This window comes from Notolepis coatsorum (assembly GCF_963971535.1).
Source record: "Notolepis coatsorum genome assembly, chromosome: 9".
Taxonomy (NCBI): Eukaryota; Metazoa; Chordata; class Actinopteri; order Aulopiformes; family Paralepididae; genus Notolepis; species Notolepis coatsorum.
Genome location: NC_140173.1, coordinates 19,387,365 through 19,405,289, shown reverse-complemented (window position 1 = coordinate 19,405,289; position 17,925 = coordinate 19,387,365). Strand labels below are relative to the sequence as shown.

Genomic DNA, 17,925 nt, shown 5'->3' with positions numbered 1-17,925 from the left:
GCCAAAAAGTTAGTTTCCTCCCCTGGTGTTGAACTTGAGTGCATAGTGGTAAAGACATATTAGCATAGTAGTAGGTAGTAATATAGGCAAGGAAGATTATTTAGTAGCAAAGTGCAACATTTTTACTGGAGAAGACTAAAACATTTCTTCCATAATGTTAGTGTGTTCCTTTAAGCTTATGAACAGAACTTTTACAACATTTCCATCCCATAGGATCTTCCCCAGATCACGGTATTACCTCCTGGTGTGTGTGTGTGTGTGTGTGTGTGTGTGTGTGTGTGTGTGTGTGTGTGTGTGTGTGTGTGTGTGTGTGTGTGTACCATAGGCCACATTGGAGGTCAGGTATCGCCGGATGGACTTGAGATTCTCCACCTCCTCCTGCTCTTCTTCTGCCGTGATGTCGACCGGCTCAAAGTAAACCAGCTTGACCAGGGTGCCTCCGATGTCCATACCGAACCACGGGAAGGCTGGAGGAGAGACGGGGGGGGGGACAAGGAGGGAGAGATGGGGGGAGACAAAGGTTACTGTATGTTCTGCCTTGGGTTTAGCTAGAAGTAGAGAGCAACGGCGGACCGATTAATGGGGACGATATACGATATTTGACATTTTGAGATCTGCGTCGGGCGTTCCTGCATTTGTGTTTAGTTTTCTCTCTCCCTCTGTGTGTGTGTCTGTGCTTCAATACACCAAGCGAACTGTAGCACATAGTAGTAGTGAGATAGCAGTGGATTCACAGTGTTTAATGAGATAGTAGTGGATTCACAGTATTTAAAGAGATAGTAGTGGATTCACAGTATTTAAAGGGGACCTGCATTGCTATTCCTAGCACTATTTGGGCAACCTTACACAATTCCTGTGAGCCTATTGAACACATCTGTAAGCTTTTATTAAAAAAAAATGCATCGTTTTATATTTCGAATCAAGTACTCAAAAGCCACATTTTCTCCCTTTGGATTTCAGACAGGCTGTGTTGGCCTGGCTCCGCCCATAAGCACTTTGAGTGACAGTCATCCACACAGTCTGCGACTGGCACAGAGAGAGATAGAGAGAGACTGAGGGGGATACTAATTAATTTCACCGCGGGGGGGGGGGGCATACTCCCACGGGACAATGCATTGGTAACTTGTTTCAAATGACAATATATACCCCTGTGATTATTATTATATGGATCGGAATACGGGCGTGCGTGTGGGAGCATGCGCAAAGATATTACAGTGATATGCTGGTGCTCGACTGCGAGAGAGAGATAGAGAGGGATTGATTGATTGATTGAAAATTGTATCAACAGATTGCAGAATGGGTACAATACAGTAGGGCTGGGCGATATGGAAAAAAATCATATCGCGATAACGATATGATAATTTTATTTTATTTCTCGATATCGATAATTATCGAATTGTTATAAGTATAAATAAAAAAAAAAAAAAAAAAAAAAAAATTTAACAACAGATGTATGTTTATTTTGCAGCAATTCTTTGTCATTGCCGCCATCTTTAGTGTTACATCCCCTCACACTCCAGTTCTCAGGCTGCAGCTGGTTTAAAAGCTAAAGTAAACCGGCTTCTCTGCTGGCTGTGAACAGTTCTCGCTCTGCTAGTTTATTTTCGATCTTTTGGCGCTTTTTTGGTGGACAAACCACCGCACATGTGCACTGTGACTCGTGACTGGAGTCTAGTTCTGCTAGCACACATAGCCTACTGTGTACAGACGGTTTCAAAATGTATTTTAAATTAGAAAGCAAACAAAATAAATGGACAAGAGAAAAAGAAATCTGAATTTGGTCAGTATTGTCATTTGGACAAGCAAAGCCATTACTTTAAGTTGCAGGCAAGAAAGACAAGTCTGTCCACTGTCTCTGGTTTTAAACGATTTTTCGATTTTTTTTTTATTTCGATATTCGATATCGATTATTAAAATATATCGCGATATTTATCGTTATATCGCCCAGCCCTACAATACAGTACAGCTCAATACACACAATTGTTAAGGGGATGCAGAGCAGAGAAAGACTTTCGTCTTGTTTACATCAGGGTCCCCCATTTTCAAGGGAGAGAGGGAGAGAAAGAGAGGGAGAGAGAGAGAGAGACATACACGGAGGCACGGAGCACTGTGTAAACGCTGCGTGTGTGTGTGAGAGAAGACGGGTCCCTCTCTCTCCATCTCTATCTCTCCCTCTCTCGCTCATCCGCTCCCTGCTCGCAGTCAAAACCTGTTTGAGGAAGTGTCGGGTTACACTATGCGCTCTCTGCCTCGCTCTGTTTGAGGAAGTGAAGATATTTCCACTCGCTCTGCTGTCGCTGTCAACCATAGAGGGGGGCGTTAGTTATGCAAATCAGTTCTATATTCACGTCAGCAAAACTGTCAAATCAGAACAGCTTAGTTGAGTGAGGGAGGATCTCGTGAACTTGAGACTAGACTGATGAGTCAATATGATAATTAACAACATAGACCACATTGATATTAGGGGTGGACGGTATAAACGGTATAAACGGTATGAATTTGCTCTACGGTATGGATTTTGACTATACCTTGTAACCGGTAGAGCAGCTCTAAAATAGCAATGACGTCATGTAACCACAGCGCGACTATTTCACTCGCATTTGCCCCTAAAAATAGATAGAATTAGTCATAGATAATAGATATGTGCAAACTGGAAAAAGTTATTTAGGAGGCTTCGCGCAGTGGGCGTGTCAACACGCAATTGTCATTTCATAATAAACACATATCACCGCGGCACACAGCAAGTTTCAATTTCAGTTCCTGGCATTTTTAACCAGTGGAGAAAGGTAAGAGATTTCCCTATCGTTTTTCTTATTCTACATTAATAAAACATACCTGGTGATCAACTACAGTTTGCTGTGAACATTATGATATGTGTAGTGTTCTGACGGCTGGGCAGCGGGAGCTGGATTTTGCGAGAAGCATGCAGCTGCAGAGCCGCAGAGCGGGGCCGCTGTGCCTGCACAGTGCAATACTCCAATTCAGCCATTGGCAATTCAGCCGTTGGGTGGGGGGCGCTGTTGAGCGGGCCTGTGACCGGACCTGAAAGCGCCCCTGCTCTGCGGCTCTGCAGTTGCATACTATTGGGATTCGTTGGGAGCAGCACGGAGTCTCGACTCGGGACTTATTTTATTTGGAATATAATGACTGTATACGCAAAAGTAGCCTAGTTTTAAGTTAAAATATTATAAATCTACATGCCTTGAGGATGTCATTCTTTATATAGCCTGCCTATCAGGCAAAAAAAATAATTCTAACGGAAACACTGATACCGTGATATATACCGTTACCGTCTATGCTTCAAATTATACCGTGATATACATTTTAGACCATACCGTCCACCCCTAATTGATATAATCCCCAATTGCTAGGAAAACATGCTAAACACTGGAAAAGGCCATTTATAATGCATGTCCCCTTTAATAAGCTATTAGTGGATTCACAGTGTTTAATGAGATAGTAGTGGATTCACAGTGTTTAATGAGAGATAGTAGTGGATTCACAGTGTTTAATAAGATAGTAGTGGAATGGATTAGCACAATGATTAGAAGCGGACATGGCCGGTTAGCCTTCGGGAGAGGTGTTAGTTGGACAATGCCTAGGCTAACCAGTCATGTCCGCTTCCATCCATTGTGCTAAGCTAGGCTAACATGCAGCCAGATAGCTTTCTACTGAACGCACAGAGAGGAAACGGGGATCTATCCGATTGTTTCTCTGGAGAAGACGGTAAGCTAATTTCCCAAAATGTTGGCGTGTTTCCTTTAACACTTTCACTGCCCAAGTTTAATTCATTATTAGTCCCTTGAATGCCCAGGGCCACTTCAATGTTAGCGTTAATATCGCCTAATCTATGTTTTAAATTATGGCTATGTGTCTTATCTGCCCGTCGCTTATCAAAAACTAATTTTCCAGTCAACATTGTCATAGCAGATTGTTTTTTTATCGGTTCATTTCCGTTTTCTACCATTCTGAAAAGCACTCTGTTTCACGGAAAAAAGAAGAGATTCCCTGATAAATCGCCTTTTCCTGGAATATTCTAGAACGTTGTAATTTTTCGGCCTATTTATGAATCGTTTTCAAATAAACGCTATATTATCGATAGTATATGTGTACGCATGCACGCTCTTGCGGCGAGCCGAAAATCGAGTCTCCTATTTCCTGACGGCGCGCACAGTCAAACAGCGATATCACATAATCACATAAAAGCTTATGAAAACGGGTCTGATTATCCTTAGACTGGTAACATAGATTCCTTACCCGAGATCAGATGGTATCCAAATGGATTATTCCAATTCCTGATCGCCATTCGAAAAAATCGCTCCTTTTAGTGATACACCGTGTATACAGTAAAATACATATTCCCGCTGCTCCGAGAGTCCAGCATGAAGCTGGTAGACGCCGGTTGCATGAGTGAGAAATAAAATGTGGAGTGCAGGTTTTTTTTTCTCATAAATTTTCATTGAGTTCAATCCAAAAGGGTGAATTACCATCTGGGAGACGATAGGGGGCGCTTTTTTCACATCTGAGCGCCTGAGGTAGCTGAATTTCCAACGGTAGACACGGTTGATGAAATATGATTTCAGATCGCAAAAAAATAAATAAAAAGAGAACAAATGAATATTCTCGTGATTGGGCATTCAACCCGGGGGGTAATAACTAGGGATGGGTACCGAATTCGGTACTTTTGAGGTACCGAACCGAAACACGTCGGTACTACCGAGTATCGATTCAAGTGAGATACCGAAAAAATAATTACTTATTTTTTTAACTTTTTTTTTTGTAACTTTTTTCCTTTTCATGTCAACGTTCACACGCACAATATATGCTTACCTAGGATTCGACTCGATTCAACAACAAAGCAGTCGGAGCAATGGCAAGCCGAAAACTGTCGAAATTGTAGTTATTTGAAGTTTGGATCTTTTTTTTCACGACTGAGGTAGGTAAATTAAATTTCTTGAGACTAAAGTACCGAAAAAAGGTACCGTTGGGTACCGGTATCGATTCACACGTATCGGTTCAAATGTGAAAGGTACCCATCCCTAGTAATAACCCGAATAATCTCAGGCGTGGCATGCAAAGTGTTAAGGAACTTCACAGTGATGACTTTAAGGACCTTCACAGTGATGACTTTTTAACATCTTAAGCATCGGACGGCCTGACGGCGGGCACGCACTTTGCGCTCGTCTACCAGGTCGGGGCTGCAATTTTCAGTTCGAAAGTTGAATTTGCCGCCTTTCGATCGCCACCACACTCATCAATTGCGTGCTTCGGGTCTCGAGTTACACGACGATATATCCGGCGAGCGTCATTCGACAGGCCGCTCCATCAAATTAGCACTTCCGGTTCTGAACGGTCTAGAACTGACCAATCACCGCTGATGGCGAAAATTATTGATCACCATTGTAGCCAACAAGCGTCCGCTCCGAAAAGAGACCGCAGACGGGCGGGTGAAAGTGGGGGAAGGTGGGGAACGTTGATGAAGAAGTCCGTTGATGTGACTCAAGCGTCAGAATGAATGGAAGACAAGTCGACGGCCATTTTGGATAATCATGCTGTATTTTTACCGGTACACACATTACAAAGACCTTTATCAAGCACTCATTTTTGAATGGATTTTTATCAAATTTGGACCTGTAAGTACATAACATTTCAGGCTATGGAACTGCTGTGTTGTCCAGCTACTACCTCTATGCTGGAACTTAAAAGCAGGAATCTGGCAAAAATAAATAAAAAATAAATAAACAGAAATGCGAGTACACGCAACTTTTACTTCAGCATGTTCAAACCTTGTTACTCTATTTCATTAGCACTCAGTGATTTTTACTTTTTGCTTTAGCAACTTCAGAATGTTACCTTTTAAAAGAGACCAGGCCCATGCATGTGCTAATTAAGTATAAAGTATTACTCTCAATAAAGTTATGATGTTTAGCAACATTCTTTATCTAGACCATCTTTCGCAACATAATGATACACCTGAGCTCCCCATAAAGCAGAGCAATAGGGAAGAAGGCAGTTTGATGGAGAAATTTCTCTTCCCATAAAATCATTTTCCAATAATGTGAAGCAATCATGTAAACCCAGACAGATATCATACTGAATGGACAGGTCACATGACTGAAAAACCTTAGTCAGCCTAAGGTTGTTTGTTTTGGCAGCTGTGTTTGAGGTGCATTGTAAACTAGAATGTTATTCTGTAATGTGCCTTCAGAATGTACCAATGGAGATGGTGGCGACGAGTAAAATTTTTACTCAACATGTTTCCTAACATCTCTAGCTAACGAGGGTGCTGGCGAGCAGGAGACCGGCCCCTGCTTAGGGCTGCACGATTTTGGGAAATAATCTAATTGCGATTTTTCTGACAGATATTGCGATTGCGATAAAATGAGATTATAATTATATGTTTTTTTAAGCAGCCCCACAGATGTTTATTGTAAAATGCGGCTTGCATCTGTCCTACGCGGTGGGTCTTTTCGGGACACCAAGCCTGAAAATGTTTCCTTTTACCTGGGAATCGACACCGGTACCCAACGGTACCTTTTTTTCTGTACTTTACTCTCCCTCTCTGAAGTCTAAACTTCACAACACACAATCTAAAACCCCTTACCTCCCTCTCCCAAACCGATCTTGTATCGCAATGGGACTTCCTGGTTAAAAAAAAATATATAATAATAATAATAATAATAATAATAATAATTTGCGATATTTTTTTTTTTGCGATTTAATAATTGCATCATTCCAAATCGCGATTTCGATTTAAAATCGATTAATCGTGCAGCCCTACTGCTAATAAGACTCCCCAATTCACTCTGTATGATAGTAGGTAAACGTTAGGGGTGGAAATCACCAGAGGCCCCATGACACCATGAGAGAGTCACAATATTGTAATATCACCATATTGCAAAGTATGTCCCCAATGGAAAACTTCACAAACATCTAAAGAATATACTGTATATACATCATCATCTGTCATCATACATTTTTTTTTTCTGGAACGAACAGGTATCTAGGATGAAATCCTGCAAGAACCCTAGGATCAGTCTCGTCAGGCTGTGGTCTCCTGTGTCTCACTGGACATCCCGCTGAGATGTTCTCCTGCCGCCGCTGTAGGCTATGAGATGGAGAGGAACATGGAATCCCTGCTTGGCTAAAAAAGCGAAGCGGCTTCTACAGCACTGCAGGCTAAACCCCATCGCTACAGAGAGAGAAGAGCTGGTGTTGCCATGGAAACAGGCTTTCAAGATGACAACCCACCCCTCCTCCTCTCACACACACACACTCACAACATATTAGCCTTAACTGATAAAACTAGACCACAGAGTAGACCTACTTCTCTAGTGATGTGACCACAGTAGACCTACTTCTCCAGTGGTGTGAGTATGTTGAGCTACACAAACGTATTATTTATGACCTCATAAAGGCAGAGCCCCATTCGTTGTCTATGTCAACGGGGATGTTGAATCCTTGTGTTGTGTTAATTACAGCTCAAAGAAATGATAAGGTACAGTAGCCGTCCCTATAAGACAAGGTATTGGTATTTTTTCCATCTACATCATTTCATTGAGCTGCAATTAACAAAACACAAGGATTCAATGTCCCTGATGAGATCACTGGTGGCGAAGTTCAAACTAATTTGCTATCAATAATGTGCGCAAAACTGTTTAGAGTCTTTGGATGCGTGTGAGATTATATGCAGGATAAATTGGCATTGTTTTTTGGTGAATAATAATAATTAATTGTATTTATATAGCGCGTCTCAAGGACCCGAAGTCGCTGACAGTAGGCAGAGTAACATAGTAAAACAAAGAAACATAAGACCACGAGGGAAACAGGGGAAAGCAGCATGAGATAACACAGAAACATAAGAGCGACAGTAACAAACATCAATCAGGTTACTATAAACACTGTTAGGACTATCTGACTCTTAATAATAAACACTGTTAGGACTAGCTGACTCTTACTAATAAACACTGTTAGGACTATAAACACTGTTAGGACTATCTGACTCTTAATAATAAACACTGTTAGGACTATCTCGATTCACGTGTAACTAGAAACTCTGGGTGTCACTGTACATCAGTGTGGAACTGTACGCTGTAACGTTATATGTTATTTCGCGTTTTTAACGTCATAAACCAACTACCAGATTCACTCGTCACTGTACATCAGGCTGAAGCGCCAGCGGGGCGATGCGGTGGTTTGTCCCCGGCTTCCGTGCGCCGCCGCCGGCTTGACTCGGTCCAGCTCCAGCAGCAGCGGCCGTGCTCCGTTGTAGAAGCCCTTTCAATGACAGAGCTCTCATATTTTGCAAATGCATAAACTATATCTTAAATTATGGCTATGTGTCTAATATGGCTGTCGCTTATCAATGACTTCGCAACAGCCATATTAGACACATAGCCATAATTTAAGATATAGTTTATACATTCGCAAATATGAGAGCTCTGTCATTGAAGTGGGTGGTGGCAGCGTAACAGCGTTCACCCTGATGTAAAGTAGCGATTTTTATTGTTTTGTCATGACAAACCAATTACATAATCCAACATATGTGTAAAGAAACAACATATTCCAGTTAACGGTATATTTTTTTAATGATTCATTACGGTATAAATTAGGTTAACTGGAGCTGCGTATTGCTGGCTCTCATATTTGCGAATACAACAGCGTTCACCCTGATGTAAACAATTCTACAACGGAAGACGGCCGCTGCCGCGGGCGGTGCAACTCTCTGCCGCACGGTCACATGGCCAATCAGAGAAACGCTGAACACAAGTTTGTTGCCTTTAATATTCACGCTGTCGGGACAGTGAGGGAGGCAGTGGAGGAGGACCGGAGGGAATGGGGTGGTGCGGTAGGGAAGAAGGAGATCAGTCAGGTAGTGACATGCACCTTTAACACGCCACTAGGTGGACCCTTTACACTACAGAGACAAGTCTTAGTACATTTTTAGCAAGGGTGGTCCCAGTGAGAGTCCTGCCAGCGTTCGTACTACATGCTCAGGTACACAAAAACACATCTCAACTGATAAGCAGTTCTAAATAAAGAAATAACAAACAAATAAGGGTTGAATCAGTTCAGAAGTTGTGAACTATTGCCTCAATCAAACAGTTGACTTTGGTGAGATAAATAAATAGGTCAATATGTTTGAATGACCTCTTTTAATCTTAATCTGGTACCAACAGCTGTGGAGTCAGGTGAGCTTTACACGTTGTTACTTATTACCTATAAACCTCATGTAGTCACTATGGCCATGAACCACTGGACCTACAGTACTGTAAGTCTCTCAACTTGCCGCTGGAAAATCCCACTGTTTTGAAACCCAATGGATCCCAATAGACCTCTAACGTGTTCACAATATGTCACGTCATTATGACGAGCCCGGGTGCATTTTTCTTTATGCCTATGGCAAAAAGGAACAGCCTTTTCCTTTTACCAGTAATTTTGTCCATGATACTGGATGCCGGTTTAATGGGAAAACACTAGCGATGTCTTATCGATGATCAGAAGGCTTTGTTCACAGGACCACAGCTGCATGAACCACAGACGAAGCTGTTAACACTTTGGGTGCCAAAGACGAGAAAAGTAGTTTCTGGGCCTAAGTCGTTCAGTGCCAAAAACGAGAAAAGTAGTTTCTGGGTCGTTATTCCTTTTTTTCCCGATATTTGTATTCATTATCCACCCAGGGAGGGAATGAGTCTGAGGTCCCCAGGGTGCAATACCGGCCGCATCCCGCTAGACGGCGATATCGAGCACCCCTTGCAACCTTGTATCTTTCTCTGTGGGACGGCCAAACTCTGTGGGCCAAATGGGCATTGGATGTACCAGAGATGGCATGATCTGGAATACTCCCGATCACAGGTAAGAATGATCCGACGTCAATTTTAGCTTGATCCTGCAATGCTTTTACACCGATCGGGCTGATAAGCGTTTAGTGTTTAATGCTAATGCCGTTACTGACAATCGAATAATCAGAAATGACCCCTTTCATGCATTCATGATGGAACATAATACCTATGATATAGATTTGATCTCGGGATAATAGCGTATACAGGCAAGAAATGGCAACGTCTATAGTGGAATGGACGTATAGGGCTCTAACTCAGCATTTCATGAATTACCCTAGACCGCTCGAAAACCATACTTATATTCACCACGGTATAACACGGGAACGTATGGATGGAAGAATTTATTCTTTTTCACATATTGAACTATAGATAGGAGATGTCAAATGGGCCATAGTATTGTATCCATAGCTATAATATAGAATATATTAATATAGTAATATATACAAACAAGGTGACCGTTCCCTATCTATCTAGTGGTGGCCTCGCTACAGACGGCTTCGTCTAATAGCTGGCACTCAAAATGTTAATAATCTTTTCATATTTCAATCCAATTTACAATCCAATAACTTGCAAATTAGTGGAGGTTGTTCCGATGTCTTGCGTTCATTTTAGAACTTTTCTTAAAACTATAACCAAAAACACTTTTCAGTAGCCTATAGGGAGGTGTAGTGTAGTCTGACGTCGCTTTGGACCGCCCGCGAGGTCCACCCGTATAGGGATTTATCATTGGGAAAATGGATTATCGGCTATTGTAACAATTCTGCCGCATGGAAATTGAAAAGCTTTCCATTTTTGCACAAAATGAGTTCCCTTCCATCACTAACATTATTGTTTAAGCATTTTTGGGTGAAATAAAATTTGACGATTTTTTTAAATTTGCGAATATTTTCATGTTGAGCTATAGATTGTGGACGCACAGAAAATCTATATTTATCGATAATTCTTTCCCGATTTATCGATTCTTCCAAATGGCATATGGTCTCAGCCTTACAGGTACTGTACCCTTTTTTTTTAAATGGACCCACTAGGAATAGATCGACAGCCTATTTTGGTTCCAAACCATAGTGTAAGAAGTGCAGCCCTGGGGTTGAACACGAGCACTGGTTGCCCAGTGGGGCAGATGACAGGACCTTCCCTCTCAAGTGACAGAGTCACATGTTCCTCCAGTCTTAGCCAGGGACACCCAGACGCACGCGAGCCACATCCAACACCCTGCTGAGACATATTTGGGGTGGGGGGGGGGGGGATCTGATCGACTTGGATTCATTGGTTAACTCCGTTAACCGTATTTCTCGCCTTAGCCTATCATTCCTATTCTAACCCTAACCTTCAGAAGAACTTTTTCAGACAAAACGTCCCTGCCAGATCATCTGTGACCGAGTGAGTGAGTAGGGTTTGGGTACCGAACTCGCTACTTTTACTTACTGACCGAATGACATCGGTACTACAGAGTACCGATTCACGCTAGATTAATCTGTACCATATTTCGGTACCTTTACATGTTTAGTAAAGGGAGAGAGTGAGTTTAATCCATCCATTACACATATATTTATTTATATATATTACTGTCCCATCTCTTGGGTCTTTGGAAAGATCAGACAAGGCCAGATAATGTTGATCTTTAAACATAATACATGATCATGCAATTTATTTTGTGTTGCAACAATAAATAACAAAATGTTTGGAATAAATAACAATGTTGAACATTTGAAATTGAGATGTTTGGACTTATTATTATTTTATTTATTCATTCAAATGTATTTCAGTTCAAATGTGAACGGTACCAAACCGTGAGTGACTACAATTTCTACAGTTCTAAAAAGTTACCAATGTTTCTGGTTCTCTTTCTTTGTTTGTCTTCTTTTGTGGACATTTGGACCCCACAAGATACATCTCTCTCTCTCTCTCTCTCTCTCTCTCTCTCTCTCCGTCACACCAAATAGTTCTATATAGTGTCTCACACACACACTCTCTCTCTGTCTCTCTTACTATCACACACACACTCTCTCTCTCTGTCTCTCTTACTATCACACACACACTCTCTCTCTCTGTCTCTCTTACTATCACACACACACTCTCTCTCTCTGTCTCTCTTACTATCACACACACACTCTCTCCCTCTGTCTCTCTTACTATCACACACACACTCTCTCTCTCTGTCTCTCTTACTATCACACACACACTCTCTCTGTCTCTCTTACTATCTCTCACACACACACACACACACACACACACACACACACACACACACACACACACACACACACACACACACACACACACACACACACACACACACACACACACACACACACACACACACACACACACACACACACACACACACACACACACACACACACACACACACACACACACACACACACACACACACACACACACACACACACACACACACACACACACACACACACACACACGGTTCATGTGACAGAGAAGGGGGAGGGAGAGAATGACAGGTAGGTGAAAGTTCAAAAAGAAATCCCTGTCAAGGACTTGACCTCCACAGTGTGCGTGCATGTGTGTGCACACGTGTGTGTGCACGACATGTCCATGCGCAAACAAACCAGCTACAACTGGCAGTTGAGGATATTTTAACAGTATATTTCCCAGATATTCCCAACAGTTGTTGTGAATGTTTGGTTTTTTTAAGTCAATTGTGAAACAGTGTTTTATCAAATTTCAACCTTTTACACATTGAGACAATATTGATAAGAGTTATTAATGCAGTGATAGAGCCTGGTATCACAGGTCGATACGATATATATTTCACATCATGATTCTATATCACGTTATAGCTCTTTTGTTTGTAATACCTTCTAAAAGTGTTTTAAAAGGACAAGAGCGCTATGGGTTTTGTCATGGGTCTCAACGTAGCAAGTATTATACAGTATTATTCATATTGTGCAGCAACCCTCTGTACAACCGTGGAATATCTACTTGACTATTTCCAGCTGTGCATCACCTCACCTACCAGTGAGTGTTCCCAGCCTGTAGAAACAATAGGGGTCAATTTATACCTTTACACAAAAGGTCTACCGGACGGTGTGTCATCTCTTCCAGAATATACACCTTTGTGAACGGTTCACTTTTATTACATGTATTTTATTGTGTATACGGTTTACTTATATATATATATATATATATATATATTAGGGCTGGGCGATTAATCGATATCGATTAATTCGAATTAATGATTTAGGATGATTTTGAAAAAGTTAAATCGATTAATAATAATAATAATAATTAAGAGTCACCTTTTATTTTACAAAAAGTGATGTTTGGTGAAAGTTCGATTTGCACTTTATTAATCCCAATAGGGAAATTCATTCTTGTTTGATGATCAAGAGGCACCTTTTATTTGTTTTAAGTGAAGTATGGTGAAAAAGCTAGTTATTGCACTATTAATCCCAATAGGGATATTCATCTTTGTTTGATCAAGAGTAACCTTTTATATTATATATATATATATATATATATATATATATATATATATATATATTAAAAAAAAAATTAAGTGAAGATTGGTGAAAGTTAGGTTTGCACTTCAATCCCAATAGGGACATTCATCTTGGTTTGATACTTTTTTTGTGTCAAATAAAAACAACGTTTTTATTTTTATTTTCGTTAGCTCTCAAGAGAAAAAAAATTGATTAAAATCGTAAATCAGATTTAAAAAATAATAATCTGGGATTTTATTTGTAGGCCATATCGCCCAGCCCTAATATATATATATATATTCAGATTACATTTTCTATTGCCTATATTTATTGTAACATATAGGGTTTGTGTCCTATAGGGTATACATTACAGACCCCATCTGCACCTCTCATATTTTTATATTCAGATTGTATTGCCTATATTTAGTCCTTCTATTACCCGCCAATACCTGTCCCTCCCCTCCCCCTCCCACATCAGGGGCGTAACTATGGGGGAGACACATGGGGCAAATGTTTTCAGAATGCAGTATATATATTGTATATAGAAACAACTCACCAAAATGTACTTGCACAACTGATTAAAAAAAATCTACGAAGGGGGAAACCCCCCTTCACCCCCCCCACCCATACAACTATACGTAGCACCCCTCCGCCACTGATCACGCCCCCAAATGTGTCCCCTCCACCACTGACAACAAAGTTACGCCCTTGTCCCACATGCTGCTATTATGCCTGAATTGGGATCAATAAAGGAATATCTCCTCTCATCTTAATATCACCCACATGTATATCACCAACACAGACATGTTGTCTTTCCTACTTATTTTTTTTTTTATTACTAAAATAAAAAGGAAAAAACAGCTGTATTTTTGTCCAACTGGTAAACACATGCTAATGTCTGTATTAGTTTCAGTGTGATAAGTGCTAGTACTGGGCTGAACCACGCAGCTAACCTTTTCCATTCTTATTGATTCACATGGAAATGAGCACAATCATCTCTCTCCCTCTCTCTCTGTGGAGCTGAGAAGAGAGAGAGAACTGTAGAAGGCTAGGCCTAGTAGATACTGCTCTTCTGTGGAGCTGAGAAGAGAGAGAGAGAGAGAGAGAGAGAGAGAGAGAGAGAGAGAGAGAGAGAGAGAGAGAGAGAGAGAGAGAGAGAGAGAGAGAGACAGACAGAGAGACAGAGAGAAGATAGCTGGCCTGAAATCCACAACACAATCTTTCCAATTCAAAATCAGATCCAACTGTTTTTTGTTTGTTTAACCTTTATTTACCCAGGGTAGGTTCGCTGAGCACAGATGCTCTTTTTCAGCTACGCCCTGCTTCACATTCACACAGTTCCATTCATACCTGGGAGCTGCCCAGTACAACCACAGTCTGACACATTGGCCACTGAGCAACTCCACTGGAGCAGTTGGGGGTTAAGTGCCTTGCTCAAGGGCACTTCAGCTGCAGATTTTTCCTGTCCAAGAGGCCTGCTCTGTCCAAGAGGCCTGCTCTGCTCTGTCCAAGAGGTCTGCTCTGTCCTGTCCAAGAGGTCTGCTCTGTCCTGTCCAAGAGGTCTGCCCTGTCCTGTCCAAGAGGTCTGCTCTGTCCAAGAGGCCTGCTCTGCTCTGTCCAAGAGGTCTGCTCTGTCCAAGAGGTCTGCTCTGCTCTGTCCAAGAGGTCTGCTCTGTCCAAGAGGCCTGCTCTGTCCAAGAGGCCTGCTCTGTCCATGAGGCCTGCTCTGTCCAGTCCAAGAGGTCTGCTCTGTCCAAGAGGCCTGCTCTGTCCAAGAGGCCTGCTCTGTCCAAGAGGCCTGCTCTGTCCAAGAGGTCTGCTCTGTCCTGTCCAAGAGGCCTGCTCTGTCCAAGAGGCCTGCTCTGTCCAAGAGGTCTGCTCTGCTCTGTCCAAGAGGCCTGCTCTGTCCAAGAGGCCTGCTCTGTCCAAGAGGTCTGCTCTGTCCTGTCCAAGAGGCCTGCTCTGTCCAAGAGGCCTGCTCTGTCCTGTCCAAGAGGCCTGCTCTGCTCTGTCCAAGAGGCCTGCTCTGCTCTGTCCAAGAGGCCTGCTCTGCTCTGTCCAAGAGGCCTGCTCTGCTCTGTCCAAGAGGCCTGCTCTGCTCTGTCCAAGAGGTCTGCTCTGTCCAAGAGGCCTGCTCTGCTCGGTCCAAGAGGCCTGCTCTGTCCTGTCCAAGAGGAGCGATATCGGTTGTCATTAAACCAGGGTCCAGGGGTGAGACATTACATTTCTCATTTGAGCTGTTGGCTGAAAAGATGTCGAACAACCCTGAGCCTAGAAGAAAGGTGTCTTTTGGTAACGGCTACCAATGCAACCTCATTATCCGATACAAGGGTCCACGATCATAATACACGAGACCATCCAGGAGTCAGTTCCCGTAGAGAATCTCGGACTATTATCATCTTTTCCATGAGGTCCACAAAGGAGCCAAGCCGATCTTAGCCAGAAAAGGAAACTAACTTGACCTGTTTGTCACAGGTCAAAGTGGCTCATTGATGCCAAAGGAAAGTAACTTGACCTGTTTGTCAAAGTGGCTCATTGGTGCCAAAGGAAAGTAACTTGACCTGTTTGTCAAAGTGGCTCATTGGTGCCAAAGGAAAGTAACTTGACCTGTTTGTCAGAGTGGCTCATTGGTGCCAAAGGTCAACCACCTTTTTAGAAAAGAACAACATTTACATTTAGTCATTTAGCTGAACGCTTTTATCCAAAGCGACTTACAAGTTCTGTACAAGTCAGCAGGAAGGGTACAACTCCGGCAGCTAAGGGTAAGTAACATTGTTCGTCAAACAGTGTTGAACGTGAGTGCTACAGACTTGAGTGCATATTAGCATAGTAGGTACTGGTAGTAATATAGGAAAGGTAGATTCCTTAGTAGCAGAGTGCATACTAGTAGAATACAGTACAACGTTTTTTTTTACAACCTAACACCACTTCTGCCCAAATATTTGACAGTGTTGATACACTTGGGCAAAAAGGTTTGAATACAACCAAAATAAATGTGCAATAACATTTAAATTAAGTTGCACACTTCTCTCCACGCAATAAAAAATCATAACCTAAAAGGTGTTTTTGGGAAGCAAGTGGTATTGGGACACGATGCTGGCAGCATAGGCTGAAGGGGGGGGGGGGGGGTCCCTGCATAGTAAACATTTATGGGACATTTCACTTTAGTAGAACTCAGAAGTCAGCAGTCGTCCCTCCATGTAAAGGCTCGACTAGTAAACGACCACTAGTCCCTGTGGTCTGCTGTCAACACCACCATCCTCCCAGGTGGCAGGCTCCTCATTCACTTCCATTCATTTTGAGGTCCTAGTCTAATTATCATACTACAAAATTATAAACAAACTAATAAAGCAATATTAATCTGTGTAATATACAGGTGCAGCTCAATAAATTAGAATATTGTGGAGAAGTTAATTTATTTCAGTAATTAAATTAAAAAAGCGAAACTCAGATTATAGATTGATTACACACAAGTGAAATATTTCAAGCCTTTATTTGTTTTTAATTTAGATAGTTATGGCTTACAGCTCGTGAAAACCCCAAATTCAGTATCTCAGAAAATTTTATATTACATAAGACCAATCAAAAGTAATTTTTCTAGAAATGTCGGCCTACTGAAAAGTATGTTCACTCAGTACTTAGTTGGGGCTCCTTTTGCACAAATTACTGCATCAATGTGTCAAAATAAATGGACTTTTCCAAGATATTCTAATTTATTGAGCTGCACCTGTATATTATTCTGTGTCAAAAGGTACTTGTTTTCGTTTTTTTAATGTTGCCATTTTGAAATTTACAATTTCAATACCATTTCTCACTCGAGGTGTAGTTTGACCAAGTGTGTCAACTAACTACTCACAGAATGTTTAGAATCGTTCCTCCAGCAAGCAGCACGTAACCATGGTAACCACTCCCTAAACATTCGGTGCAAGTCAAAGATACACAGCAGCACATGACTCAAACCTACAATCAGACCCTCAGAATCCCAACTCACCCACAGCTCTCCCACCCAACATTCTCCAGAAGCGGGGATGGGCACAACGCAACTTGCAGTTGAAAAGTATATATCCACAGCGAGCCTACTTCCAAGGATAACCCAGCAATAAAGCTGTAGGCCTGGACTGGACATTCCAAAGTTTAACGGTGTTATTATGTCTCCTTCGTTGCGTAATACCTGCACACCACACTGTCAGAACAATGTGCATTATAGGTTTGTATCTACACTGTAAAAACTGGGATTGGGGGTAATTAATATTTATTAAAGAATTATTAGTAACCTATACATAATAAAAAAAGACTGCCGTTTGAAATCGAATTGAGCTGAATTCAATTAATTTGAACCATTTATGAATTTACACGGTTTTAGTTGAATAGAATTAGCTGATAAGTTTAAAAGTGACCAGATGACACTCAGTTTTTACAGTGTATCTATCCATCTCTCCACCTATCTATGCTCATTACACACATACACCACCACAACAGCGAAGTGTCTGTGTTCATGTCACACTGCAACAGACCGTACCAGAGCAATAAGTTATAGGCCCTCTATCTTGTGCTGGTTACGCTGCCCCGTCATATCACTCACTTCCTTCCTTTTGAGATTGGATGTTCTGGAATCTGTTTTG

At 41.7% G+C, this 17,925-nt stretch overlaps 1 protein-coding gene across 2 annotated transcripts in view; it reads right to left on the bottom strand.

Annotated features, from left to right (window-relative positions):
- The window catches only part of pank1a (pantothenate kinase 1a), a 64,158-nt gene that overhangs the window by 40,446 nt on the left and 5,787 nt on the right, over window positions 1–17,925 (bottom strand). For both annotated transcript variants that reach the window (XM_084321028.1, XM_084321029.1), the window contains exon 3: window positions 321–467. In XM_084321028.1, coding sequence (XP_084177154.1) covers window positions 321–467 — 147 coding nt within the window. The remainder of the gene's footprint in view (window positions 1–320; window positions 468–17,925) is intronic.